This window comes from Branchiostoma belcheri, unplaced genomic scaffold (assembly GCF_001625305.1).
Source record: "Branchiostoma belcheri isolate BF01 breed outbred unplaced genomic scaffold, Haploidv18h27 scaffold143, whole genome shotgun sequence".
In the NCBI taxonomy this organism is placed as follows: Eukaryota; Metazoa; Chordata; class Leptocardii; order Amphioxiformes; family Branchiostomatidae; genus Branchiostoma; species Branchiostoma belcheri.
In genome coordinates this window covers 438680-460895 of record NW_017802858.1, presented here as the reverse complement: position 1 = coordinate 460895, position 22216 = coordinate 438680, and the positions used below count along the sequence as shown (strand labels likewise).

Genomic DNA, 22216 nt, shown 5'->3' with positions numbered 1-22216 from the left:
CGTTATAGCCAGTGGTGTTGGGTTACAGCCACTGGTGTTGGGTTACATTTGGTGCGATTTAAACATATAGTATTTGTGTAGCCCACGTGCAATCTTGCTCGTAACACTTCTTCAGTTGTCTCTCTCGGACTTCAATGGATTCCGAAAGGGACAATGCAAATATACTCTTACAGTAATAGGCTGATGAATTGGGCCGCAAATTGTTATCCTATGGCCGACTTAGCCTGAGTGTCAGCCTTTTTAGCTTTCGTCCGCTCCCCACCATCCGCTACCGGCCGCGAACGAAAGCTAAAAAGGCTGACACTCAGGCTATGGCCGACTGACTTTTCTGGTACAATGTATTTCGTTCAGCCTGTTTTGCCAATTTCTACCAATTTTACAGCCGTCCATTGGAGTCTGGTAGAAAAGAAGAAGAAAACTACATCTGCGTAATCGTAAAAGAGGAATGAAGAGACCCAACATAACAGTTTAGTTACATTTCGTTTGGACCCCCTATTTCATACCAATGGATGTTTATAGTGTAAGCTACATATTGCTACACGATAGGAAGAATCAGGTGAAACAGACGATGGTATGGCGACCTTTGACCGAGGGGAGGGAATCGATTTAGAACATATCAATAATTTATAGGGGAGAAAAGTATTAGTAAAAGCTTTATATTGTACACTTTTTAACAGGAGATTGTTTAGGCATTTTTATCATGAAGGGCAAGAAATGTTAGATTGTAAAAAGCTCAGCAATCTGACCAATCAAACAGCGACTTTCTCTATCAGCCAATCAGATGCCTGAACGGCGCCGATTTGGCGCGTGTTTTGTCTGCATTTCCCACCGGACGCTGCCGGACATAATTTGTGCACAGGCGGCTGTCCAAAACTGTGTCTTCTTTTCGGCTGTCAAGGAAAGAGTGTGTCCACTACAACAATGTTTGGGAAGAGAAGTGGCCTGTTTTCTGCTATTCGTGAGCGTCAGGTGTGGGGAGCCTCGGACAGGCATGGCGTGAAAGGTGGGCTCTCATCAGGGACTCTGTAGCTTCCTAAACCATGAAATATCGTGTATATATATCCATATAAATAGGTATGTAACGTTATATTCAGTGGAGAATATTTTTTTTCTATTACAGGCTTTTCACATGCGCCATGTTGGATTCACTGTAGTGAATGTCTGTTAAACTTGCCAACATGCTGCTACTTAATCAATTTACCCGCCAACACCTGGTCGCCGGGATTCATATGGTAATTATCATGACGTCAATGAAAAGCCTCTATAGCAGAATTAAGCAGCTGATATTCCCCGGCTTGGTCAAAGCCACGTCGTAGATATAGATAAATCGACCGTGATGATGTAAATTGATATGTGTTAGCTCATTCATTTCTGCTGAAGTGAGATAATTATCGTTGGGTAATAATCCCTTATTGCAGGAAGCACAAGAGGAAAGTTGGACAGTGTCATCAATGGGTTCGTGTGTACCCGAGGGGACGAGTATGAAATGGATACAGATGAATCTATGGAAATGGACGGATATGAATATGGAGTTACTAAGGTCGACTATCACTTATCACTTATGCTAANAATCTCCTCTTCTCCACCAATCTCCTGCTTTCTCCTGTAATCTCCTGCTTTCTCCCGCAATCTCCTGCTTTCTCCTGTAATCTCCTGCTTTCTCCCACAATCTCCTGCTTTCTCCAACAATCTCCTGCAATCTCCTGCTTTCTCCTGCAATTTCCTACTTTCTCCTGCAATCTCCTGCTTTTTCCTGTAATCTCCTGCTTTCTCCTGGAATCTCCAGCTTTCTTCACCAATCTCCTGCTTTCTCCTGTAATCTCCTGCTTTCTCCACAAATCTCCTGCTTTCTCCAACAATCTCCTGCAATCTCCTGCTTTCTCCTGCAATCTCCTGCTTTCTCCTGCAATCTCCTGCTTTCTCCTGCAATCTCCTGCTTTCCCAACAATCTCCTTCTTTCTCCACCAATCTCCTGCAATATCCTGCTTTCTCCACCAATCTCCTGCTTTCTCCAACAATCTCCTGCTTTCTCCTACAATCTCCTGCTTTCTCCTGTAATCTCCTGCTTTCTCCACCAATCTCCTGCTTTCTCCTGTAATCTCCTGCTTTCTCCCGCAATCTCCTGCTTTCTCCCGCAATCTCCTGCTTTCTCCTGCAATCTCCTGCTTTCTCTACCAATCTCCTGCTTTCTCCGCAAATCTCCTGCTTTCTCCTGTAATCTCCTGCTTTCTCCACCAATATCCTGCTTTCTCCTGCAATCTCCTGCTTTCTCCACCAATCTCCTGCTTTCTCCCGCAATCTCCTGCTTTCTCCCACAATCTCCTGCTTTCTCCAACAATCTCCTGCAATCTCCTGCTTTCTCCTGCAATCTCCTGCTTTCTCCACCATTCTCCTGCTTTCTCCTGCAATCTCCTGCTTTCTCCTGCAATCTCCTGCTTTCTCCACCAATCTCCTGCTTTCTCCTGCAATCTCCTGCTTTCTCCTGCAATCTCCTGCTTTCTCCACCAATCTCCTGCTTTCTCCTGCTTTCTCCACCAATCTCCTTTATTCTCCTGCTTTCTCCTTCGTTCTCCTGCTTTCTCCACCAATCTCCTGCTTTCTCCTACATTCTCCACCAATCTCCTGCTTTCTCCACCAATCTCCGTTTTCTCCACCAATCTCCTGCTTTCTCCACCAATTTTCTGCTTTTTCCTGCTCTCTCCTATGATCTCCTGCTTTTTCCTGTGATGTCCAGTGCTTTGTCCCATGATCTACTGTTTTTTTCCACGTTTTCCTACGTTGTCTTAATATGTTCTCCCGCTTTTCCCCATTGTCTTCATTGATATCTACGTAGCTTAATACATCGTATTTACATAGTATTTGCATGATGCTAATTTGCATGTTCGTGAGACTTAAATGGTACCCTTACCCAGACGGGTTACTGATGGTATGGCGACCTTTGACCGAGGGGAGGGAATCGATTTAGAACATATCAATAATTTATAGGGGAGAAAAGTATTAGTAAAAGCTTTATATTGTACACTTTTTAACAGGAGATTGTTTAGGCATTTTTATCATGAAGGGCAAGAAATGTTAGATGGCAAAAAGCTCAGCAATCTGACCAATCAAACAGCGACTTTCTCTATCAGCCAATCAGATGCCTGAACGGCGCCGATTTGGCGCGTGTTTTGTCTTTTTTTTTTCGCATTTCCCACAGGACGCTGCCGGGGGTGTGCTCAGGCGGCTGTCCAAACTGTGTCTTCTAAGGAAAAGAGTTGTGTCCACTACAACAAATTATGTTTGGGAGGAGAAGTGGCCTGTTTTCTGCTATTCGTGAGCGTCGGGTGTGGGGAGCCTCGGACAGGCATGGCGTGAGAGGTGGGCTCTCATCAGGGACTCTGTAGCTTCCTAAACCATGAAATATCGTGTATATATATATCCATAAAATAGGTAACGTTATATTCAGTGGAGAATATTTTTTTCTATACAGGCTTTTCACATGCGCCATGTTGGATTCACTGTAGTGAATGTCTGTTAAACTTGCCAACATGCTGCTACTTAATCAATTTACCCGCCAACACATGGTCACCGGGATTCATATGGTAATTATCATGACGTCAATGAAAAGCCTCTATAGCAGAATTAAACAGCTGATATTTCCCGGCTTGGTCAAAGCCACGTCGTAGATATAGATAAATCGACCGTGATGATGTAAATTGATATGTGTTAGCTCATTCATTTCTGCTGAAGTGAAATAATTATCGTTGGGTAATAATACCTTATTGCAGGAAGCACAAGAGGAAAGTTGGACAGTGTCATCAATGGGTTCGTGTGTACCCGAGGGGACGAGTATGTCATGGACATGGTGATTACATGTGATAGTCATGGTAGCTGGTCGTTTCCCCGTCACGTCTTTTCCCCGTCACGTCTCTTCCCCGTCAGTGTGGACGTTTCCCCGTCGGTGTGGATGTTTCCCCGTCAGTGGTTATGTCCCCCCAAGTTGTGTTCAATTTAAGATGAAATTATGTTACTATAGGTGATTACATGTGATAGTCAACGTATTATCAGCGTTCAGCAGTAATTTTTTTTCAATTTTGACGAATTTTACAGACTTACAAGCCGACAGATTTGCAGCGGCGGGGACGCCTGGTTTCCCCGCCGTAACACAGCACCGGATGCAGTGTCAAGTTGGAGATTTCAGCGCCTGTTTCAGTGTTTGCTTCAAAATATGCTTAACAGAACCCATGTAATTACTTATGTTTAAATGTTTTCAGTCGTAGATATGCGGCAAGGTTACTATGTTGTTGGAAAGTCGGCATACAGTGACAAACATCAGTTTCTTTTTTTATTCCCTCCACAGGGAATAGGGCATGTTCCTTTAGCGACAGGCTTCTGCAAAGGTACGTTTTTTGCTCGCAAGATTTTAAGTTACAATGTCTTAATACAAACATCTCCCCCCACCACTCTTCTCCTGCCACCGTTGGCTGTGGACGACTTGAGTAATCCTTATTACCTTCGCCAAGAAGGTTATGTTTTCAGGGGCGTTAGTGTATGTGTGTGTGTGTGTCTGTCTGTCAACACGATAACTTGAGAAGGTCTTGATGGATTGTCTTGATACTTGGTAGGTGGGTAGGTCTTGATGAGACCTCAAAATGATTAGATTTTGGGCCACCTGGCAGCTTGTCATGGTACTGCAGCAGAACTTCCGGTTTTGATATCTCATGATCCAGACATGCTAGGGTGACGAAATTTAGATGGTAGATAGCTCTTGTGCTGGGGATAAAGTGACCTGAGTTTGAGCCCCCTAGTTGCTTGCTCTAGAACTGCAGGGGGGTTTAATGGACACATGTTTAAAGGGGGATAACTCAAGAACCGATGGATGGATCATCGTGATTTTTAGTATGTAGGTAGCTTGAGTGATGCTTGACATAATGATATTACAATTATGCAAATATGGATGTAATTTGCATAATTAATGAGGAAATTCTATTTGTCAGCTGCATTCCATAATAGGAAGTTCAAGCTTGTGACATGTTATTGAGAATGAGAGAAACACAGGCAGATAGTATCGATTATGCAAATGAAGACTTGATTTGCATAATTAATGAGAAAATATTATAATTGCATAGTGGTAACTGCCTGGAATTTTATACTTGGGGTGTTTGAAAGTTAAGTTAAGGTGAACATAATTAAACATAACTTATTCAAATAAGGACCTCATTTGCATAATTTATGAGAAAATTTCATCATGGCATTCTTTGTTAAGATAAGACTGTCTTTTGGTGGAGAATATGATCAACAGATATAATTCATGCAATTGAGGATCCTATTTGCATAATTAGGGGGATTAATATATAATTTCTTAATCATAAAAGCTAACATCATTTGGCGAAGGTATGAGATCGTGGAACTCTAGTGTATGATAATACAGGATACTGAGTCGTGGAGCACTCTACATAGACCAGATTCAACTTTTGCCGTGCCGTAACTCCATACAAATCATCAGCGATCAGCACCATATTGAATTCAACGCTGCTAGAATCAGCCAGCAAAACAGGTCAGACCCTGATTTTACTACACATTACATCGTCTTACTTACAACTTGAACATTGGAGAGTTGAAAATAACTCATAAAATCAGGATCTGACCTGTTTCGCGGGCCGATTCTAGCGATTGTTTAGGGTTTTATCCCCCACCCCCCCTGGCCTGGCAGGTGAGTGCGTCGGGAAGCCAGGAACATAAAAATTCCGGGGCCGGCACGGCACGGCAAAAGTTGAATCTGGTCTATGGCGTGCTTCACGACTCGGTATCCTGTATCATCATACATAAGGATTACTTGAGTCGTCCACGGCTACTGCCACCGTATGACCTGCTTGGAGATCAGGTGTGTTTTTTCTTTTTTTTTTGCAAGCATAATAAAGAAAGCACCCTTGTCATACATTGTGAATGTAAAATGCTATGATCTCTGTGAAATGTGCTAACAACTTTTTCTTCCCCAGTGCCTGGCCAGGGGCATGTACTGTGTGTCTGTGACTGGGATGGGTTCATTCGACTCTATTGTACAAAGCCTGACAAGTGCAATGGCCAGTTTTCAAGTAAGTAGAAATCCTTGTTGTAAAAATAACCTTCTGTTTTCTGCTGTGTCATCAGGATCAGCTTAGTGGAACATCTTTAACCTCAAGCTATGAGTAAACATCTTTGGGAAATACTAAGTAAACCAAACTGTCCATTTTATTTTTCTGCAGAATGGACGGGACATGGCAATGTCATCCATGATCTCGAATGGTCACCTCACCAAAGCATCATGGTATGTCGGCACTAATCTGGTTTAGTAATTTATGATTTATAAAGTAGGAGATAATCTAAACCAATGTAATTGTGTATGACATACACATACAAAGTTTCAATGTATGCAATTTTCTAGAAGAGAAGTAGAGAGTAAGCTGAAGTATTGATTGTTCATTGACCAGACTTGTGAAGTTAATTGTATATACATGTATTACCAGGTGACAGCCTCGGGTGACAAGACAGCTCGGATGTGGGACATGGAGTCCACCAATCTGATGGGGGTGTTCAAGGGGCACACAAAAAGTGTGATGTCTGCATCTTTCAGGACAAACGACAAATGTAAAATTCTACACTTTCAATAATTCTCATTTGATACTCTTGTCACTTTACATTGTTGCGTAGTCAGTTTTGTTAATTCCTTTTCACCATTAAAGCTTAATGATTAAGGAATGTAATTCTACTGCCCCTTGCACTATCTATAGAACTTTCTATCTTTCTATCACCTGTTGAACTTTAAGTTAACCATCTAATAACATGGTGTGTATTTATCTGCTCTTCCTATCACTCGACAAGTCCTGTCACTCCTTATATTTTGTACTTCTACACATTTATCTTTGCAGGGGTTTTCTGCACAGGAGCCAGAGATAGGAATATCTTGGTTTGGGATGGGAGATGCAATCATAATGGTGAGCTCTCCACAGACTTCTGCTTGTCCAGATTGTTTTTGGTTTGCAGTTACAATTAACACTGTTCAAAGTCTTCAAGTGTACTGGTGTGAAAGTGCAATGAGTTCATATAACAAACATGTTTGAACTCCTTGCTCTTTATCTATTTACCAGGTGCATGTATCTTCTTGTTTACTTATTGTACGTGGTATAATTACCTAGCATCTTTACCTTTTGTATGTAGGTGGGTTCTACGGACCAGTGAATTCCATCCGCAATGGTCATCCGCATCCAGTACCATCCACACCTTGGGTATCTTGTATCCTGTTAGCTTCAAAAAATGTTTCCGATGTGTTTCGATACTGAAGTCATATTTTGATGAAATGGTTTATTTCCAGAAATGTTATTACCAAAGGTAAAGCAAATTGACATGACTAATTTGGCAACTGTCCTCTCCCCACAGCAGCATTATGATGGTGTGACATGTGTGGTGTACCAGGATGAAAACACTATAGTCTCAGCAGGCAGTATGGCAGACGGGTGAGTTGGCAGCAACCACAAATTCATCCTCTTTGCAGTCTTTGGTCCAGTGACCATTGTTCTGGGATATGCCTTCATGCAAAGGAAAGATGACTCTTCATCTTTGATTTTCCATTGAAATTACATCTGGAAAGTCAAACCCTGATTTCTTGATAAAGGGCGCAGATAGAAATCACTTGTGTTAGAACAGTAAGGCATACTGTGTCACTTACAAATGCTTGTAGGGCAGTTCTTAAGATGTTGCATGCAGATTTTATTTCAAGATACATTACGTGATTAGTGATTGAGTGATGTTAGAAATCGGTTGATTAGTTTTCTTCTGGCAGATCATGATAGTCTTACACCAACCCCTTAAGATATATGTGACATGAAGAGATTTAGTTCACATAATATGAACAATCCAAAATAGAGTAGAACTAAGTATGCATCCTGCCCATCATAGCCCATGCGGTACCATCAAGCTGTGGGACATGAGGAAGAACTACACGGCCTACCAGTACACACCCATCCCCAAACACAGCTTCCCGTGTCCAAGAACATGCTCAGGTATGTCCAGTATCAGGGTGAAGTGGCAGAAGTTAGGGTGGCAGAAGTTGTCTTAAGTTGTCCGAAGTTATACGGCCATTTCCGAGTGGTTTTGGGGGTTATCGGGAGTAAAGTCTGACGTCACTGTAACTTCCGACACTTGTGGGGTAGGGTGGCAGGTGTCTGAAGTTGTCCAAAGTTGTCTGAAGTTACGTGACATCACTGTAACTTCCGACATTTGTGGGGTAGGGTGGCAGGTTTCCGAAGTTGTCTGAAGTTACGTGACGTCACTGTAACTTCCGACACTTGTGGGGTAGGGTGGCAGGTGTCTGAAGTTGTCTGAAGTTACGTGACATCACTAACTTCCGACACTTGTGGGGTAGGGTGGCAGGTGTCTGAAGTTGTCCGAAGTTGTCTGAACTTACGTGACGTCACTGTAACTTCCGACACTTCATACCATTCACCCTGATACTCCGGGAGAGTGTCTAAAGTTAGGATGACGTCATAACTTCGGACAACTTCCGACAACTTCTGCCACCTCCCGGGAGACTGTCTAAAGTTAGGATGACGTCATACCTTCGGACAACTTCCGACAACTTCTGCCACCTCCCGGGAGACTGTCTAAAGTTAGGATGACGTCATAACATAACTTCGGAGAACTTCGGATGCGTCCGATAGCAGGCCGACAGGAGAGTCAAAATACGAAAAAGTACGAAGTTACATATGACGTAAGCTGATGTTAACTTCTGACAACTTCTGCCATTTCACCCTGATACTGGACATGTATGGAGAACACGTGTCCAGGAGAGAGGTCAGTTGATCTTCATAAGATTCTGTAAAACCTTGTTGACTGTCAATGCATTCTTGGTATTACATGACACCTGTGGGATGTGAAACTAACTTTCTACAGAATCTTGTGGCAACAAAGTGTAGTTAATCCTGAGTAAGCACCCAGTACTTAAAATAGAAAGGTTGACCTAAGGATTTGTTACCGAGTATCGTACATGTACTACCCAGTTTAAGAATTTAATTGATTGTGACCCTTTCTCTTTAATCGCAGGTTCCTCCTCCCTAGTTGTGGATTCAGCAGGTACAAGACTGTTTGCCAGTTGTACACACATTTACAATTTCAGTACAGACAGTGCAATCTACATGTACAACTGTCACAGCATGGAAACCCAGCCTGGTAGGTATTATACGTCAGGTCTCAGCTTGCACCTTGCTATAAATGGTTGTTGTCTGCTCAGCTGTGATTTAGATAGTCAGGTATCAGCTGTACGTTTGTCTGTATTCTTGTGGATAAGCTGTTACCAGTGTTAGCTGCCTTGGCTGACCCAGTGTAATGAGTCATTTTCATTTATAATAAATACAAATACAAAATCAGTGGTTACACTGATAGTAAACTGGTGAAAACAACGATCTTGTGTTTGCATGGTTTCCTCTTCACATGATTCACATAGTATGTAGACTCATTATTATATGCTTCAAAACTACAATTCTTTGATTTTCTGGTCTTACCTTCATTAAGTCATGACTGGAACAAACTTCCCCTGCAGTGGCAACATTCACGGGACACGGCTCCAGCTTCGATGTGAGATGTGCCCTGAGCCCTTGTGAAGAATACCTACTCATCAGTGGCCCCAGTGATGCCAGTGCCTACATTTGGAAGGTAGTTCATTTGTCTAAATTCCCATGGCATTATTCCAAGCCGTCTACAAGGGGAATCAGTCACTAAGGTCTGGACTAGAACTTGTATAATGTACAGCAACAAGAACGCTGTATCCCAACAAGAGGATCATGTCAGACTGCCCCAAATTCCCTAATAAAGTGATGCTTGGGTTAAACCCCTTTCACCCAGCATCACAGTTCACCTTTATCTTACCCATCTCTTTCATATATGTTGAAAAATATATTCCAATTTTATCTTACTGCTCAAAAAAAATTGGCTTTGTTTTTTTTTAAGTGTACCAAGCTGACATGTAATTTCATGTGTGCAATATGCAAATATGCTGCAGGATGTCATGCATGATTGCAAAGGAGAAAGGATGCATGTCTTCTGCAATTTATTAGTGCTTCAGCTGCTCCAATCCCTCAGATGAAAAACCCTTGCAGATTGGATCGACTTAGTCATAATTTGTAAGCCATGATCACCTCTGTATGATGTACAGGGCATTATGATAGAAAACCTCCACAGATTGATGGGGGACACTGAGAAGCCACTCGTTATCAGTAAGGCCATGTTGATTTGATTATATGGATGACATCCGCGCGCGCATGAATTTTCGGCCGTTTCCAAAAAACATACTGTAAATTGTGCAAAACAGTTGCTAAATGAGCAAAAATATACCATAAGTTGCAAGGAAAACATGTAGAAACAATACCAATGTCGTAGAATGCCAAAATCAAAGGATAAAAGACAAAAATGTAAAGAAATGAATTCGAAGAGTAGATTATTCGCCATAACATATTCTGTGCCATTTGTTCAACCTTCATGACCACGTAGATTTCATAGTGNGTCAGGACTGTTGGAGTAGGAAGCCCAAGAATGGCTACAACTGTGTCCAACAAGGTTCCCACTGCCAATGCTGCCTCTCCTAAACATGCAGCAGGTGCATCCCCTAACGCTGAAGCTGTGGCTACAGCAGGCCTGCCAACACCAGAAAATGAACAATCATAAAACATCTGGAAATTCTGGCCTTGCAAAGGTATCTAGACCACAGCCTGCCATCATTCAATGGCTGATGTCTGCTAAATGTTCAAAACAGACAGATGCAAACCCCAACATTTCAAGAATGTGAACAGCTTAAGAAAGAGGTGGTCAATAGTACAAGTTTGACAATATAGGTGACCACTAGTGTAGATTATCTACTTCTGCCACAGATCTAGAAACTATGTTGGGAAAAGAAGCACCACCATAAGCAATAAGACCAACAAAGACATTTTCTAAAGACTTGTTTGATTTTCGTCTTCATAATCCACAGAGACCTCTTCGTGCCCATTGTAGGTGTGCTACGGTCTTACAAGATGTTTCCCTCAGTCAAATCCATCTTAGTACAAAATTTGCCTTTTCCAGTTCCAGCATTTAATACCAATTGGTTACCATGCCAATCTCCTCTGTACTTTTATTTACATCCCAAAATACAACTCCACAACTGTTTATTTAAAACCAGACAACTAGCTATGTTCTACATCGTGAATTATGATCAAACGTTGAAACTTACAAAACATAAAGAATACACAACAATAGAAGCTGTGTTTGAATGAATTAGGGTTAATTACATATGAAAAGATTTGTTTTTGTGTTCTAAACATTAGTATTGTACAACTTTCCATACACAAGGGTACTAGTAAGTAATAATTAGGCAGTGACACCTAGCGAAATGTGAAGTAACTGCAGGTGAATTGCTGTACATAGCATCTCTAAGGCCACAATGATTTTAATACAGTTTCTTCATTGTTGAAAATTCTGTAGCAAATTAAGGGAGCAGGCAGGCAAAATCGATTTGAGAAGATAGACCCACATGTTAGTACACAAAGTCAAATTTTCAACAATGACTTTTCAACATTCAATTTCACGTAAAGCATGTATAAAAGAGAAAATCTTGAAATCCACCATGTAAGACACATACAAGTGGCAGGTTTTGCATGAGAGAATGTCAGATGAAAGTCGGGTTAGTAACACTCAGCAATGAAAAATTACGCAGTTGATTGTTTTGTAAAGCCTGGCTTTAATCTCAAGTCACACCACATTTGTCAGTTTCTACACGCTCATGCTTTCTCCTTGCTTTGCTTCGCATTCCTGATGCAGTTTTGCCTGGGGATTCCATGCCAATCTTAGTCCACACCAGTTCAGTTTCTTGGTTCTCAGATATATGCAAAAATGTTGGTAAATTGGAACATCAACACGATTCTGTCTCTGTACATCATAGTTTATATGAACTGTTGTTAATTTGGACTAGACTGTCTGACAACCAAGAATATAAATTGGTGTGGCCTTACACCATCAGATATCTTTACAATGTAATAAAATCATCTTTAGCAAACATATTTTTGATCTTTGAAATACTCCATTTATAAGCTTAATTAGAAGTATGTAACAGACACATTTCTTTTTCTGCCCTGACTCCAAAGCTTACAAATGGAACAATCCAAAGAATGGTTTTCATGAAAAGTAGGTATAATATATAATTATACGATATAATATAATTTATATGATATATTATACAATATAATTATATAATATATTTATATTAGCTACCATGCACAAACTCAGTCTAACACTAGCAGCATCTCCTCACTTTGTGGGGAACAGTTGCAATTAACAAGCTTGTAACAGAACTGGACCAGGTACAATGTAGATCTCTGCACAGGGAAAGGATACATGTAGAATGGTCAAAGTGCAGGCATTTTTTAACCTCCTTGCTGCCTAACCCCATCGCTAATAGAGAATTTCTTAGTCAAATGGTTAATTCAGCATGCTAGAAGTTAAACTGTATGTTGCATGTTGTTTTCAGGTAAGAATTAAGTAATCTCCAAGTCCAAGCAGATCTTTCAGTGGCTGCAAAAGACAGTTTCAAATTGGCCAGGCAGTATCCATTAGCCAGACAGTATCCATTAGCTTCTGTGGCTAATGGACACTCCTCTGGCCAATAAATACTGCCCTTGCCACTGTATGATCTGCTTGGAGATTAAGAATTAACCATATAGCATGATGTAAACCCTATGCAGAGATCTGGTCATGATACACACCTTTATCAAAGGCAAAGCTATTATAAACTTTCTTTTGGACCTGTACATAAAATCCATCTCTGCTCTACAGGTAACAAATAAATAAATAAATAAACAAAAAAATAACACAACAACTCATCACTCCCGCCAGCCATCTCTGGAAACAGCCAAGAATGTACAAAATTTACAAAACATCAAAATCAGATTTCCCAGATGATATTAATAAGTTATATCAACACAAACTGACCAGTTTTAATATTCTTCCTTATAAAACACCCCTCTTGGGGCAGAAAAATGGCGCAGTCCATGGCACTGTGTCTTTCACCAAAAACTAGGCTTGAAAATTTGAGAGAACAATTTGTCCAGACGTTTAGATGTTTAATCCAAGTTTTTGCTGTATGTGTGAAGAAGGCAACGGGTGAGATTTTACTTTACAGGTGAGTGTGTACAGGTGTATCCAGAACCATGATTCATCCAGAACCATGCTCAGGCATGACTCTGGATAGTCCATGAGTGTCTAGAACCATGCTCAGACATGACTCTGGATAGTCCATGAGTGTCTAGAACCATGCTCAGACATGACTCTGGATAGTCCATGAGTGTCTAGAACCATGCTCAGGCATGACTCTGGATAGTCCATGAGTGTCTAGAACCATGCTCAGGCATGGTTTTGTATAGCCCACGTGTATCCAGAACAATGCCTGAGACAAATCTACAATGGATACACAGAGACTATCCAGAACCATGCCTAACCCTACCCCATTCAGGCAACTACATGTAGATTATAAGGCATGGTTCTGGATACAATAGAGACTAACTGTGTCTGATCCTAACCCTTAGCCATTCAGGTATACAACTACAATGTATACAGGCATAGTTCAGTATACAATAGACCATCATGATCAGACATAGAACTAGATCAGCATGGCTCTGGATACAGTATATTATTAGTTAATTTCTGCCCCAGCTATCTGTGGTGGTGAAGTCTGTGGAAGGTCTCTGGTCGGTGTTTGTAGGGTCTGATCTCGATCTTCTCCTTGGTGGTGAGCGCCGCGCGTCTCTGCCGGTAGTCCTCCGCGTACGCCTTCAGCTTTGCCGAGGGGAAGATGGCACTCTGCCGGTGTTTTCTGCGCTCCGGCGTGTTGATCAGCCAATCGTGGTTCAGCAGGTAGTACGCTGACGGTCTGCGGTCACTGCACAAGAGAAAAATGATGAAAGGCAAACTATTAGCATAGTAGGGTTGTCATGCCATATTGCAGAGCCCTCTAGTGAGAACTGTTGGTACTACACCTACAACCAGGCTGTGGGAAGTAAAACTTGTTTGTTGATCAGCCAGTTGTGGTTTAGCAGATAATATGCTGACAGCCTGCGGTCACTACACAAGGGAGAAATTGGGAAAGGCATACCATTATATGCATTGTAGCAGGGCTCTAGCCAGCACCCGTTTTTTCGTCAATTGCAGGAACAAAATTGATGAATATCTTAAGTAAAAAAAGTAAAAATATCAAAACACCCAAATTACTACCAACAACCACTCTTTACCCCATGATTTGCCTCTCAAAATGTGTGAAATCATGTTTGTAAAGGCTTGAAAATACAAAATTTGTCCCTGGACCCACCTAGATTGCGAGTATTCTCCCTCAAGGTATGATCATGAACCTGGGCTGACAGAAAAAGATTCAGCTCACCTGGGAGACAGCACCAGACAGTCCTGTACAAACTGCCGGCAGTACGGCGTGGCGTTGTTGTAGACTCGGCTGATGTCGTAGCGGCCCTTTGAAACCTTCATGATGGTCTGATGGTCACCGACACCCAGAAATGGGGAGTGGGCACTCAGGCTGTGGGGGATGAAACAAACTTAGCTTTATACAGTAGTTTATATTATTAATGGGAGCATATTGCAGTGCCCTCTAGTGAAAACTGTTGGTACTACACCGACATAGGAATGGGGAGTGGGCACTCAGGCTGTGGAGAATGAAACAAGCTTAGCTTTAGTAATCATAAATGGGAGCATATGGCAGTGCCATCTAGTGAGAACTGTTGGTACTACACCAACACCCAGGAATGGGGAGTGGGCACTCAGACTAGAATACAGGCCAAGTTTTAGTACAGACTCAGTTGTGTGCCATGTTGCAGAGCCTCCTGGTGGGAACTGTTGGTACTACACCCTACACCTACTGCTTTTGCCTTGGAAGCTCTTTCCGAATGCCCAAGTTGTCATTCCTAAATCTTAACTGACAGGTAACTTATTATAATACTGACATTGTTAATTTCATTCCTGGATGCCCATACTTGACATTCCATGTAGCAGGTACTTTAGTTCAGGAGTGAAAGAGAGGTAAGACTCACCACAGGAAGGCCAGGACTCCGACACTCCAGATGTCTGCAGCCGGACCTGCTGTTTCATAGTTCACCACCTCAGGGGCTGCAGGGGGGAGGGGCGAACAGTCAGAATAGGACATAAAGACATTGTACAGTTTCATTTCACTCTCTGGAAGATTTGGTGTGCCAGCCATTTTCATTGTATGTCCACTATACATTTTGTACTTGCTCTGTCATGTCTGTGAGAATTGTTACATGACTTCTTCGAAGTGTGACATCAAAACTGGGTCAATCTGTGATATACAGGTATCTGGTAGACGATGTTGGCCCCCAGAAATAGTGACTCAACCGTGACAGCAGCCGACATTGTCTACCAGATACCTTTGACGCAGTCTTGATGTCACACTTCAGAGAAGCCATGTGACAAGCCTCACTGGGTCAGTCTAATGAGGAAGACCAGAGTGACCTGGCCAAAAGCTCTAGATGAGAGAGCTTCTTTGTGTTGGATCTAAAGGTTTAACTTTAAACATGTTGTCTTTCTTTCTTTATTTCAGGCATAACATGCCCATATACAACATACATATAAAATACACAATTACATCAGTAAAAGAATAATGCAGTTGTGCAGCAAAGTTGATTGATTCTTACCCACAAACTCAGGTGTGCTCTGCAGCTCTCCCAGAGTCTTGCTGGGGAAGGTTCTGGCACAGCCGAAGTCCGTGAGTCTGACGTCCATCCTCCTTCTGCTCTCCAGTAGCAGGTTATCCGGCTTCACATCCAGATGCACGATCTTCTGTGTGTGCAGGTAGTGGAGGGCCTGACAGGAACAGGTGGGGGCATTTTGTAAATCTCTAGTATTTAGAGGAATTTGGAATTTTTGCTATACACAACCAGGTATTCTTCCTACCTTACTTCTGTTTTGATGTCTATCAGACATCTTCCTCAGAGCTTTTGACTGGAGTACTGCTTCTCAACGCTATATGTAGCTGTTGTAGGTGGTGCTTTTGCAGTGAGAATGCAATCCCAAACGTGGTTAAGTTTGTATTCCCCCTCATCCCTTCTAGTACATGTATTTAGAATTATCATGGAAGTCAGATCATATATTGCTAGTAATCATAGTACGATGCTAAACTTTATTTCAACACAAGGGTATGCAAGATCAAATTTTCTTTTCTTCTTACGCAGCAAACTCAGTTGAAACTGTGCTCCACACATTGCAAAACATCAAATTTCCACACAACAGCTAGACACAAGCAAAGTGTGTTAAATGGCTAAGATATCCCTCCATCTCACTCACCTCTAACACCTAAGTCCCTCCATCTCACTCACCTCTAACACCTAAGTGATGAACTGAGGCTTTTTTGTACCATCTTTCTTTTATTCGCCAGCCAAATGGTGGGGTATTGGACAGTGTCTTGCCAATTTGATACTGTCTTGCAGCCACTTTTTGGTTGGACATTACTTCTCCCTCACCTCCAACACCTGTGTGATGAACTGAGCCACCTCCTCCTCACTGTAGTGAGGTTTGGTTGCCAGGTAACGCAGCACGTCTCCTCCGTAGTACTTCTCAGACACCAGGATCAGGTACTTGGACGTGATGAAGGCATCGCGAAGCTCCAGAACTTTGCTGTGCCTGTAAACAATCACGAGAAGAAAATTGACTTTGACAATCCAGTTTTGCTGCCATGAAATTGCATTGTATGTCTTTAAGCAAAGAATTTGATTCTTTGCTTTAAGAGAGTACATTTTTGCAAAAGTGGTGTTTGCGACATCTGATGACAAGTATGTCCTGTAGTTTGCTGAAATTCCAGTAGGGATAGAGCGACCAGAAGCACCAGACAAAGCGCGACTGATCTCCTTGCAGTACCGATGCCATTAAGAGAAACATACCGGAGATCCCTAGCCTACTCTGGCTCGCTTGTATGGAACGCTCTTCCGCAGCATGTTAGAGCAGCACCTACTCTTAGCACTTTCAAAAGACTGCTAGTATCGTAATTGACTTTGACTGAACGACTTTGGACACAACGACTTATGAGTTATTTATTAGTTATTGCCATTTTGTTTATTTTTTTACTTTGTGTGAGTTACCTTATGTATAAAATTATTACTTTGTTTTCATTTGTGAGCAAGTAGTAGTTATGTTATGACCCCCCGACACTCCTCCACGCTCGACCTCTATGAAAAGCGGCCGAAATAGCGGCCGATTAGAGCATGTAACATAGTTACAGATCGAGTTGAAATAAAGGCTCAAACAAACAAACAAATAAGGACAGTGTAGTGTGCTTGACGGGTGAGCGACAACAGCCGGGATTCAAACTCCCAACCTCTTGGTCCAGAGGCTGGGTTGCTTACTTCTGGACTACGTAATTACATGTATGCTACTATAACACCGCTTTTCAACAATGAATAGGTGAGAATGCACCAGAGTTTTCTTTCCTTATTCCTTATTTCAGATATAAAAAGTACCCATAAAAAACAAGGCATGTTAAAATAATACAAAACTCTAGTGTATACAGGAAAGACCTACAAATGATGGAACAGATAACCTAAATAGTAAACTGTAAATGTGTTGGAAGAAAGAGTTACAATATCCAGGTGAGAACCTACCTGAGCCAGGTGAGAACCTACCTGAGCCAGGTGAGAACCTACCTGAGTTTGGACAGTGCCTCATACTCCCTCAGCTTCTCTAATCTGTTGACAGGTGTGATGGGGATGACCTTTGACACGTACTCCTTAGAGCTGATGATGTCAACACACTTCTTCACAACTGCATAACGACCTCTGCAGGGAGTTAAGACAGACATTTAAGAACTGCTCTATAAACTAGAAAGGTAACATTTGCAAAGCAAACGCACAATTGGTCTAGCCTAACAAACTACTACTGTTTATTGTTACTCAAACATATCCATGTATAATATATGGTAAGCAGCCCCTCCAGCTCTGTCCTGCTACATAATGTAACCCATCACCACAGGGTGTCTGCTTCAAATCAATGCTAGTTCCCATGGTGACAGACGTCTGGTCCAGGTCATTGACTTAATTTGTTTTGAGAAGAGGAAGAAACAGATCATAATCAGTACAGATGGGGTCACACAGTCCCAACAGCTTTTCCAAACAATAACATAGGGATGGTGTGTTACACAGGTGTGTAGGACAGGTGTGCTATACAGTTGTGTTAGGCAGGTGTGCAGAACAGGTGTTCCTTACCTGGCCACATCCTCCTCAAAGTCGTACTGTTTCTGTGGGATGGTGTGTAGTACAGGTGTGTTAGACAGATATGTTGTACAGGTGTGTTAGGTGAATAACAGTAGTACAGGTGTTCAGGACAGGTGTGTTTAAGACAGGTGTTCTTACCTGGCCACATCCTCCTCAAAGTTGTACTGTTTCTGTGGGATGGTGTGTGGTACAGATGGGTTAGGTGCACATGTATACAAGTGGTACAGGTGTGTAGGACAGATGTTTAAGACAGGTATGTAATACAGGTGTTCTTACCTGGCCACATCCTCCTCGAAGTTGTACTGTTTCTGAGGTATGGTGTCCTTCAGCATGATGCGGTCGGTTGCCGGCTGAAGCTCCACGATGGTGTGGGAACGCTTCAGCCCCACCCGCTTGTCCACCTTACGCACCTTGATGGGACCTCCTGGGGAGTGCAGAAAATAAGGAAATCATTTCACCTGCATAAAAGCTGTTAAATATCACAAGAAATTGGGCAAGCAAACAGCATACCCAAGAACTCATACAGTATACAGTACATTTTGTCAATTACCAAACACAAGGAAGCCACGGGACAAGCTCCACTGCGTCAGTTTACTGAGTGACTGGTTGAAAGTTCTAGGTGAGAGAACTTTATTGTGCTGGATCTAAAGTTATAAATTTAAACATGTAGCTACCAACACAGATGAACTTTCATGATAGCACATACTAGATAGTATCTTGTATCTTTGAGAACTTATGAGGGTTTTTAAAAAATTGGAAAGACACACAGTACCTTCTTGAGCTGTTTGGACTCTCTTAGAAGACTTGCTGAAGGGTCCGTAGCCTGCCCGGTTCCCACAGGCCACACGGAAGCGATAGGACTTGCCCGGCTCCAGGCCTTCCACTAGCAGAACCTCCTCTCGCACATCTGTGCCTACAGTTACCCAGAGGGTCTCTCCTAAAGAGGACAGGAGCCAGACTATATCACCATTGCTTGGGGCTGCAGCTGAACAGAATCTTGTTCACACATCTCTTACCAAAATCAGTAAAAAGGAAAGGGACCAGGTTATGTTAGCCTGGCTCAAAGCCTTCCACTAACAGCACTTCTTCTCGCACTTCTGTGTCTGTCTACAATTACCCAGAGGGTCTCTCCCAAGGAGGACGATAGCCAGACTATATCACCATTGCTAGGGGCTGCAGCTGAACAGAGTCTTTTAACACATTTCTTACCAAAATCAGCAAAAAGAAAAGGTTATGCTAGCCAGAGGACAAGAAACTCTTTTTTCAAATGTTTCTCACCAAAATCATTGGAAAGGATGCTTCTAGAGAGGACTGCATTAGCCTGGCATTTGCTGTTGAAACTATATATATAAAGAAATGATGAGCATTTTCCTCACCCTCTTTCCTGTACTGTAGAATGTACGACAGCAGGGTGTCACGCGCGCCTGTGATTGGTGGTTCCCAGGCAACCACCGCCGCGTCCGAGGTCACCTGCATCACTTCTGGGGGGTTCGGCTTCCCTGGAGGCCCTGTGGAGAGACGGACAAAAATCATAATTAAAAACTAGAGAAGTAACACTTGCAAAGCAAATGCATGGTCTGCTCTGTTATTTCTTACTCAAAACACATTCACATACATGTACTACTAGTATATGGTGACAGGAGCAGAGCAGACCATGAAATTGCAACATTATGTAACCCAACACCAGTCACCATTGTGACAGACGTCAGCAAATCATGTCATTGGTCAGGTCATAGGTCACTGTTTGGAGAAGAAGAAGAAGAGGAAGAAACTGAGCAAAACAATATGTTTTCCTTTGGTAAACATAAGAATCACTCCTTGAGGTACTTTAACCCTTTTTTTTTCTTTTTTTAATATAAAAATTAATCACAACAGTTCTACTCACCAAAAGTGCCCCATTTTCCCAGATGTTTTTCCACCTTTTCGTTTCTTACAGCAATATAGTATTCAACTTTTCTAAAGAAATTTATATATCGAAGAAAGGATTCAAAATTTACTTTGTTGGACTTCCTATTATTGTATATAAAGATTTTTGCTAACAGGATAATTAAATTCTGGATTGTAGGGGTGCCAGGAAGCAGGTTTCCGAAGATAATGATAAAACTATTTAAATAAATATGTTGACCTGTTTTTTGAAAGTACCAAGTTTTTATTTTATCCCAAAAGCTAATTAGATTAGGGCATTCCCAAAACACATGAAGGTAGGTTTCTTCCTCAGACTGGCAGAATGAGCACAATGGATTTTCAATACATTTCCAAATATGTAAAAGTCTGTTTGTAGGTAAGAACTTGTGTAAAAGTCTATATTGAAAGAACCTAGCTGATGGGTCAATTGTACAGTAAGTTGAGGAAGTATATGCCTGTTTCCAAGGGATGGGGATGTCAAAGAGGTACAGCCATGATAATTGCACATTATGAGAAATATCTACAAGATCATTTGATAATAAAAAGAATGTATACATACTCTTATTAATTTTTGTCTTTCTTAACCACACATTGTCCTGCATAACAGGTATACATACATGTACTTGATCTGGGGAAGTATTACTAGTACACAGAATTGATTTCCACTTATTTGGAATAGCAGAAATTAATTGTGTGTATTTAAAGTGGTTACAAATATCCCCATACTTTGTAAAGAATTCTCTATAAGACATAATACTACCATTAGAATTCAAAATGTCATTTACAAACATAATTTTCCTATTAATGAAAGCATTAAACACAACAGGTACACCTTCAATTAAAATACTTGCATTCATAAAAAGTAATTGCTGTTTGATGTCAGCAGGGGTTGTGGGGGTCTTATATTGATATTTATACCATGCTGTTAAAGCTTCACTTAAAAAAGAACTAATTTTGAGGTGCTGTATGGATTTCAGTTGAAAAAAAGGAAATAAATCAGATCCAAAAGCTGGGTGCATCCTCAAAGACCATGCACTAAACCAGTCTTTGTTAAAATACAATTTTGGTACCCATGAGGCTTTAATGGTGAGTGCATGGGCAAATACATTGATAAGATTTAAACCCCCATTTTCAATAGAATTGTAAATTGTTTTCCTCCTTACTCTTTCAGGTCCTCCATTCCAGATAAAAGCAAAAATTTTCTGTTCATAACGTATAAAAAACTGTTTATCTGGCAATGGAAGGACCTGAAAAAGATAGGTGAACTGAGGAACAACTAGAAAGGCCGACATTTGCTTGAGAGCAAATGCAGCAGATGGCTTCACCACATCCCGCATACCGAAAATGGATCTATCCTACGATGGCTGCCAATAGTCTACACCCCCATGCAGCAATGGAACCTTCCAATGCCGGAAATAGCCAAAAAGCCCTATTTTACATAACTTTAAAGTGGTGTATGTCAAAATCGTGAATGACATTCTTTGGACATGTGTCCAAGGTATCCCCATACCAAATTTCAGGTCATTCGGATTTAATATTAGGGCACAGGAGCCAAAAATGTACATTTTTGGTCCGAAAAATAGACCAAAAAGCCTTATTTTTCCCAATTATAAAGTGGTGTATGTCAAAAGCTTGAATGACTTTTTTGTAGACATATGTCCAAGGTATCCCCATACCAAATTTCAGGTCATTTGGTTTAGTACCTGGGAACCAGATCTCAAAATGTATATTCTTTGCCTGAAAATGGACCAAAAAACCCAAATAAAACAATTTTTACAAAAAAATGAAAAAAACGCGTCAGGGTATTTGCCCACTCTACCTTCATGCCAAATTTCGTGTTATTTGGCCTGAAAATGGCAGAGATGAATCCATTTAAAGAAATGGCAGGAGGAGAAGGAGAAGAAGAAACATGAGGGAACACAATATGTCTTCACCACTTTGTGGTGAAGCCATAATTAGCGGTTGCTAATATAGACAGGTTTGCGTTGTACATAGTCATTGTAGTGTAACTTACAATATGTTTTTGTGTGTGCTTTACCTTTTACAGG

At 41.5% G+C, this 22216-nt stretch overlaps 3 protein-coding genes across 3 annotated transcripts in view; 1 reads left to right on the top strand and 2 right to left on the bottom strand.

Annotated features, from left to right (window-relative positions):
• The first annotated feature begins 3086 nt into the window (after positions 1 to 3086).
• On the top strand, positions 3087 to 10674 carry LOC109464899 (denticleless protein homolog). The gene is made up of 13 exons (XM_019761994.1): positions 3087 to 3357; positions 3768 to 3844; positions 4340 to 4379; positions 5979 to 6074; positions 6225 to 6286; positions 6486 to 6606; positions 6888 to 6953; positions 7177 to 7244; positions 7396 to 7472; positions 7915 to 8018; positions 9058 to 9183; positions 9554 to 9666; positions 10567 to 10674. The coding sequence occupies exons 1-13, from the start codon at positions 3276 to 3278 to the stop codon at positions 10672 to 10674; spliced, it is 1140 nt and encodes a 379-aa protein (XP_019617553.1). The 5' UTR covers positions 3087 to 3275.
• Positions 10675 to 13336: 2662 nt separating this feature from the next.
• On the bottom strand, positions 13337 to 14558 carry LOC109464933 (striated muscle preferentially expressed protein kinase-like). Its single transcript, XM_019762049.1, has 2 exons — positions 14414 to 14558; positions 13337 to 13918 (listed from the first exon to the last, which is right to left on the bottom strand). The coding sequence occupies exons 1-2, from the start codon at positions 14512 to 14514 to the stop codon at positions 13693 to 13695; spliced, it is 327 nt and encodes a 108-aa protein (XP_019617608.1). The 5' UTR covers positions 14515 to 14558; the 3' UTR covers positions 13337 to 13692.
• A 77-nt stretch (positions 14559 to 14635) lies between these two features.
• Positions 14636 to 22216, bottom strand: part of LOC109464898 (striated muscle-specific serine/threonine-protein kinase-like) — a 27382-nt gene continuing 19801 nt past the window's right edge. The window contains exons 19-26 of the mRNA XM_019761993.1: positions 19640 to 19771; positions 19036 to 19200; positions 18540 to 18687; positions 17697 to 17828; positions 16521 to 16680; positions 15696 to 15864; positions 15075 to 15150; positions 14636 to 14690 (exon numbers count right to left, since the gene is read on the bottom strand). Coding sequence (XP_019617552.1) covers positions 14636 to 14690; positions 15075 to 15150; positions 15696 to 15864; positions 16521 to 16680; positions 17697 to 17828; positions 18540 to 18687; positions 19036 to 19200; positions 19640 to 19771 — 1037 coding nt within the window. The remainder of the gene's footprint in view (positions 14691 to 15074; positions 15151 to 15695; positions 15865 to 16520; positions 16681 to 17696; positions 17829 to 18539; positions 18688 to 19035; positions 19201 to 19639; positions 19772 to 22216) is intronic.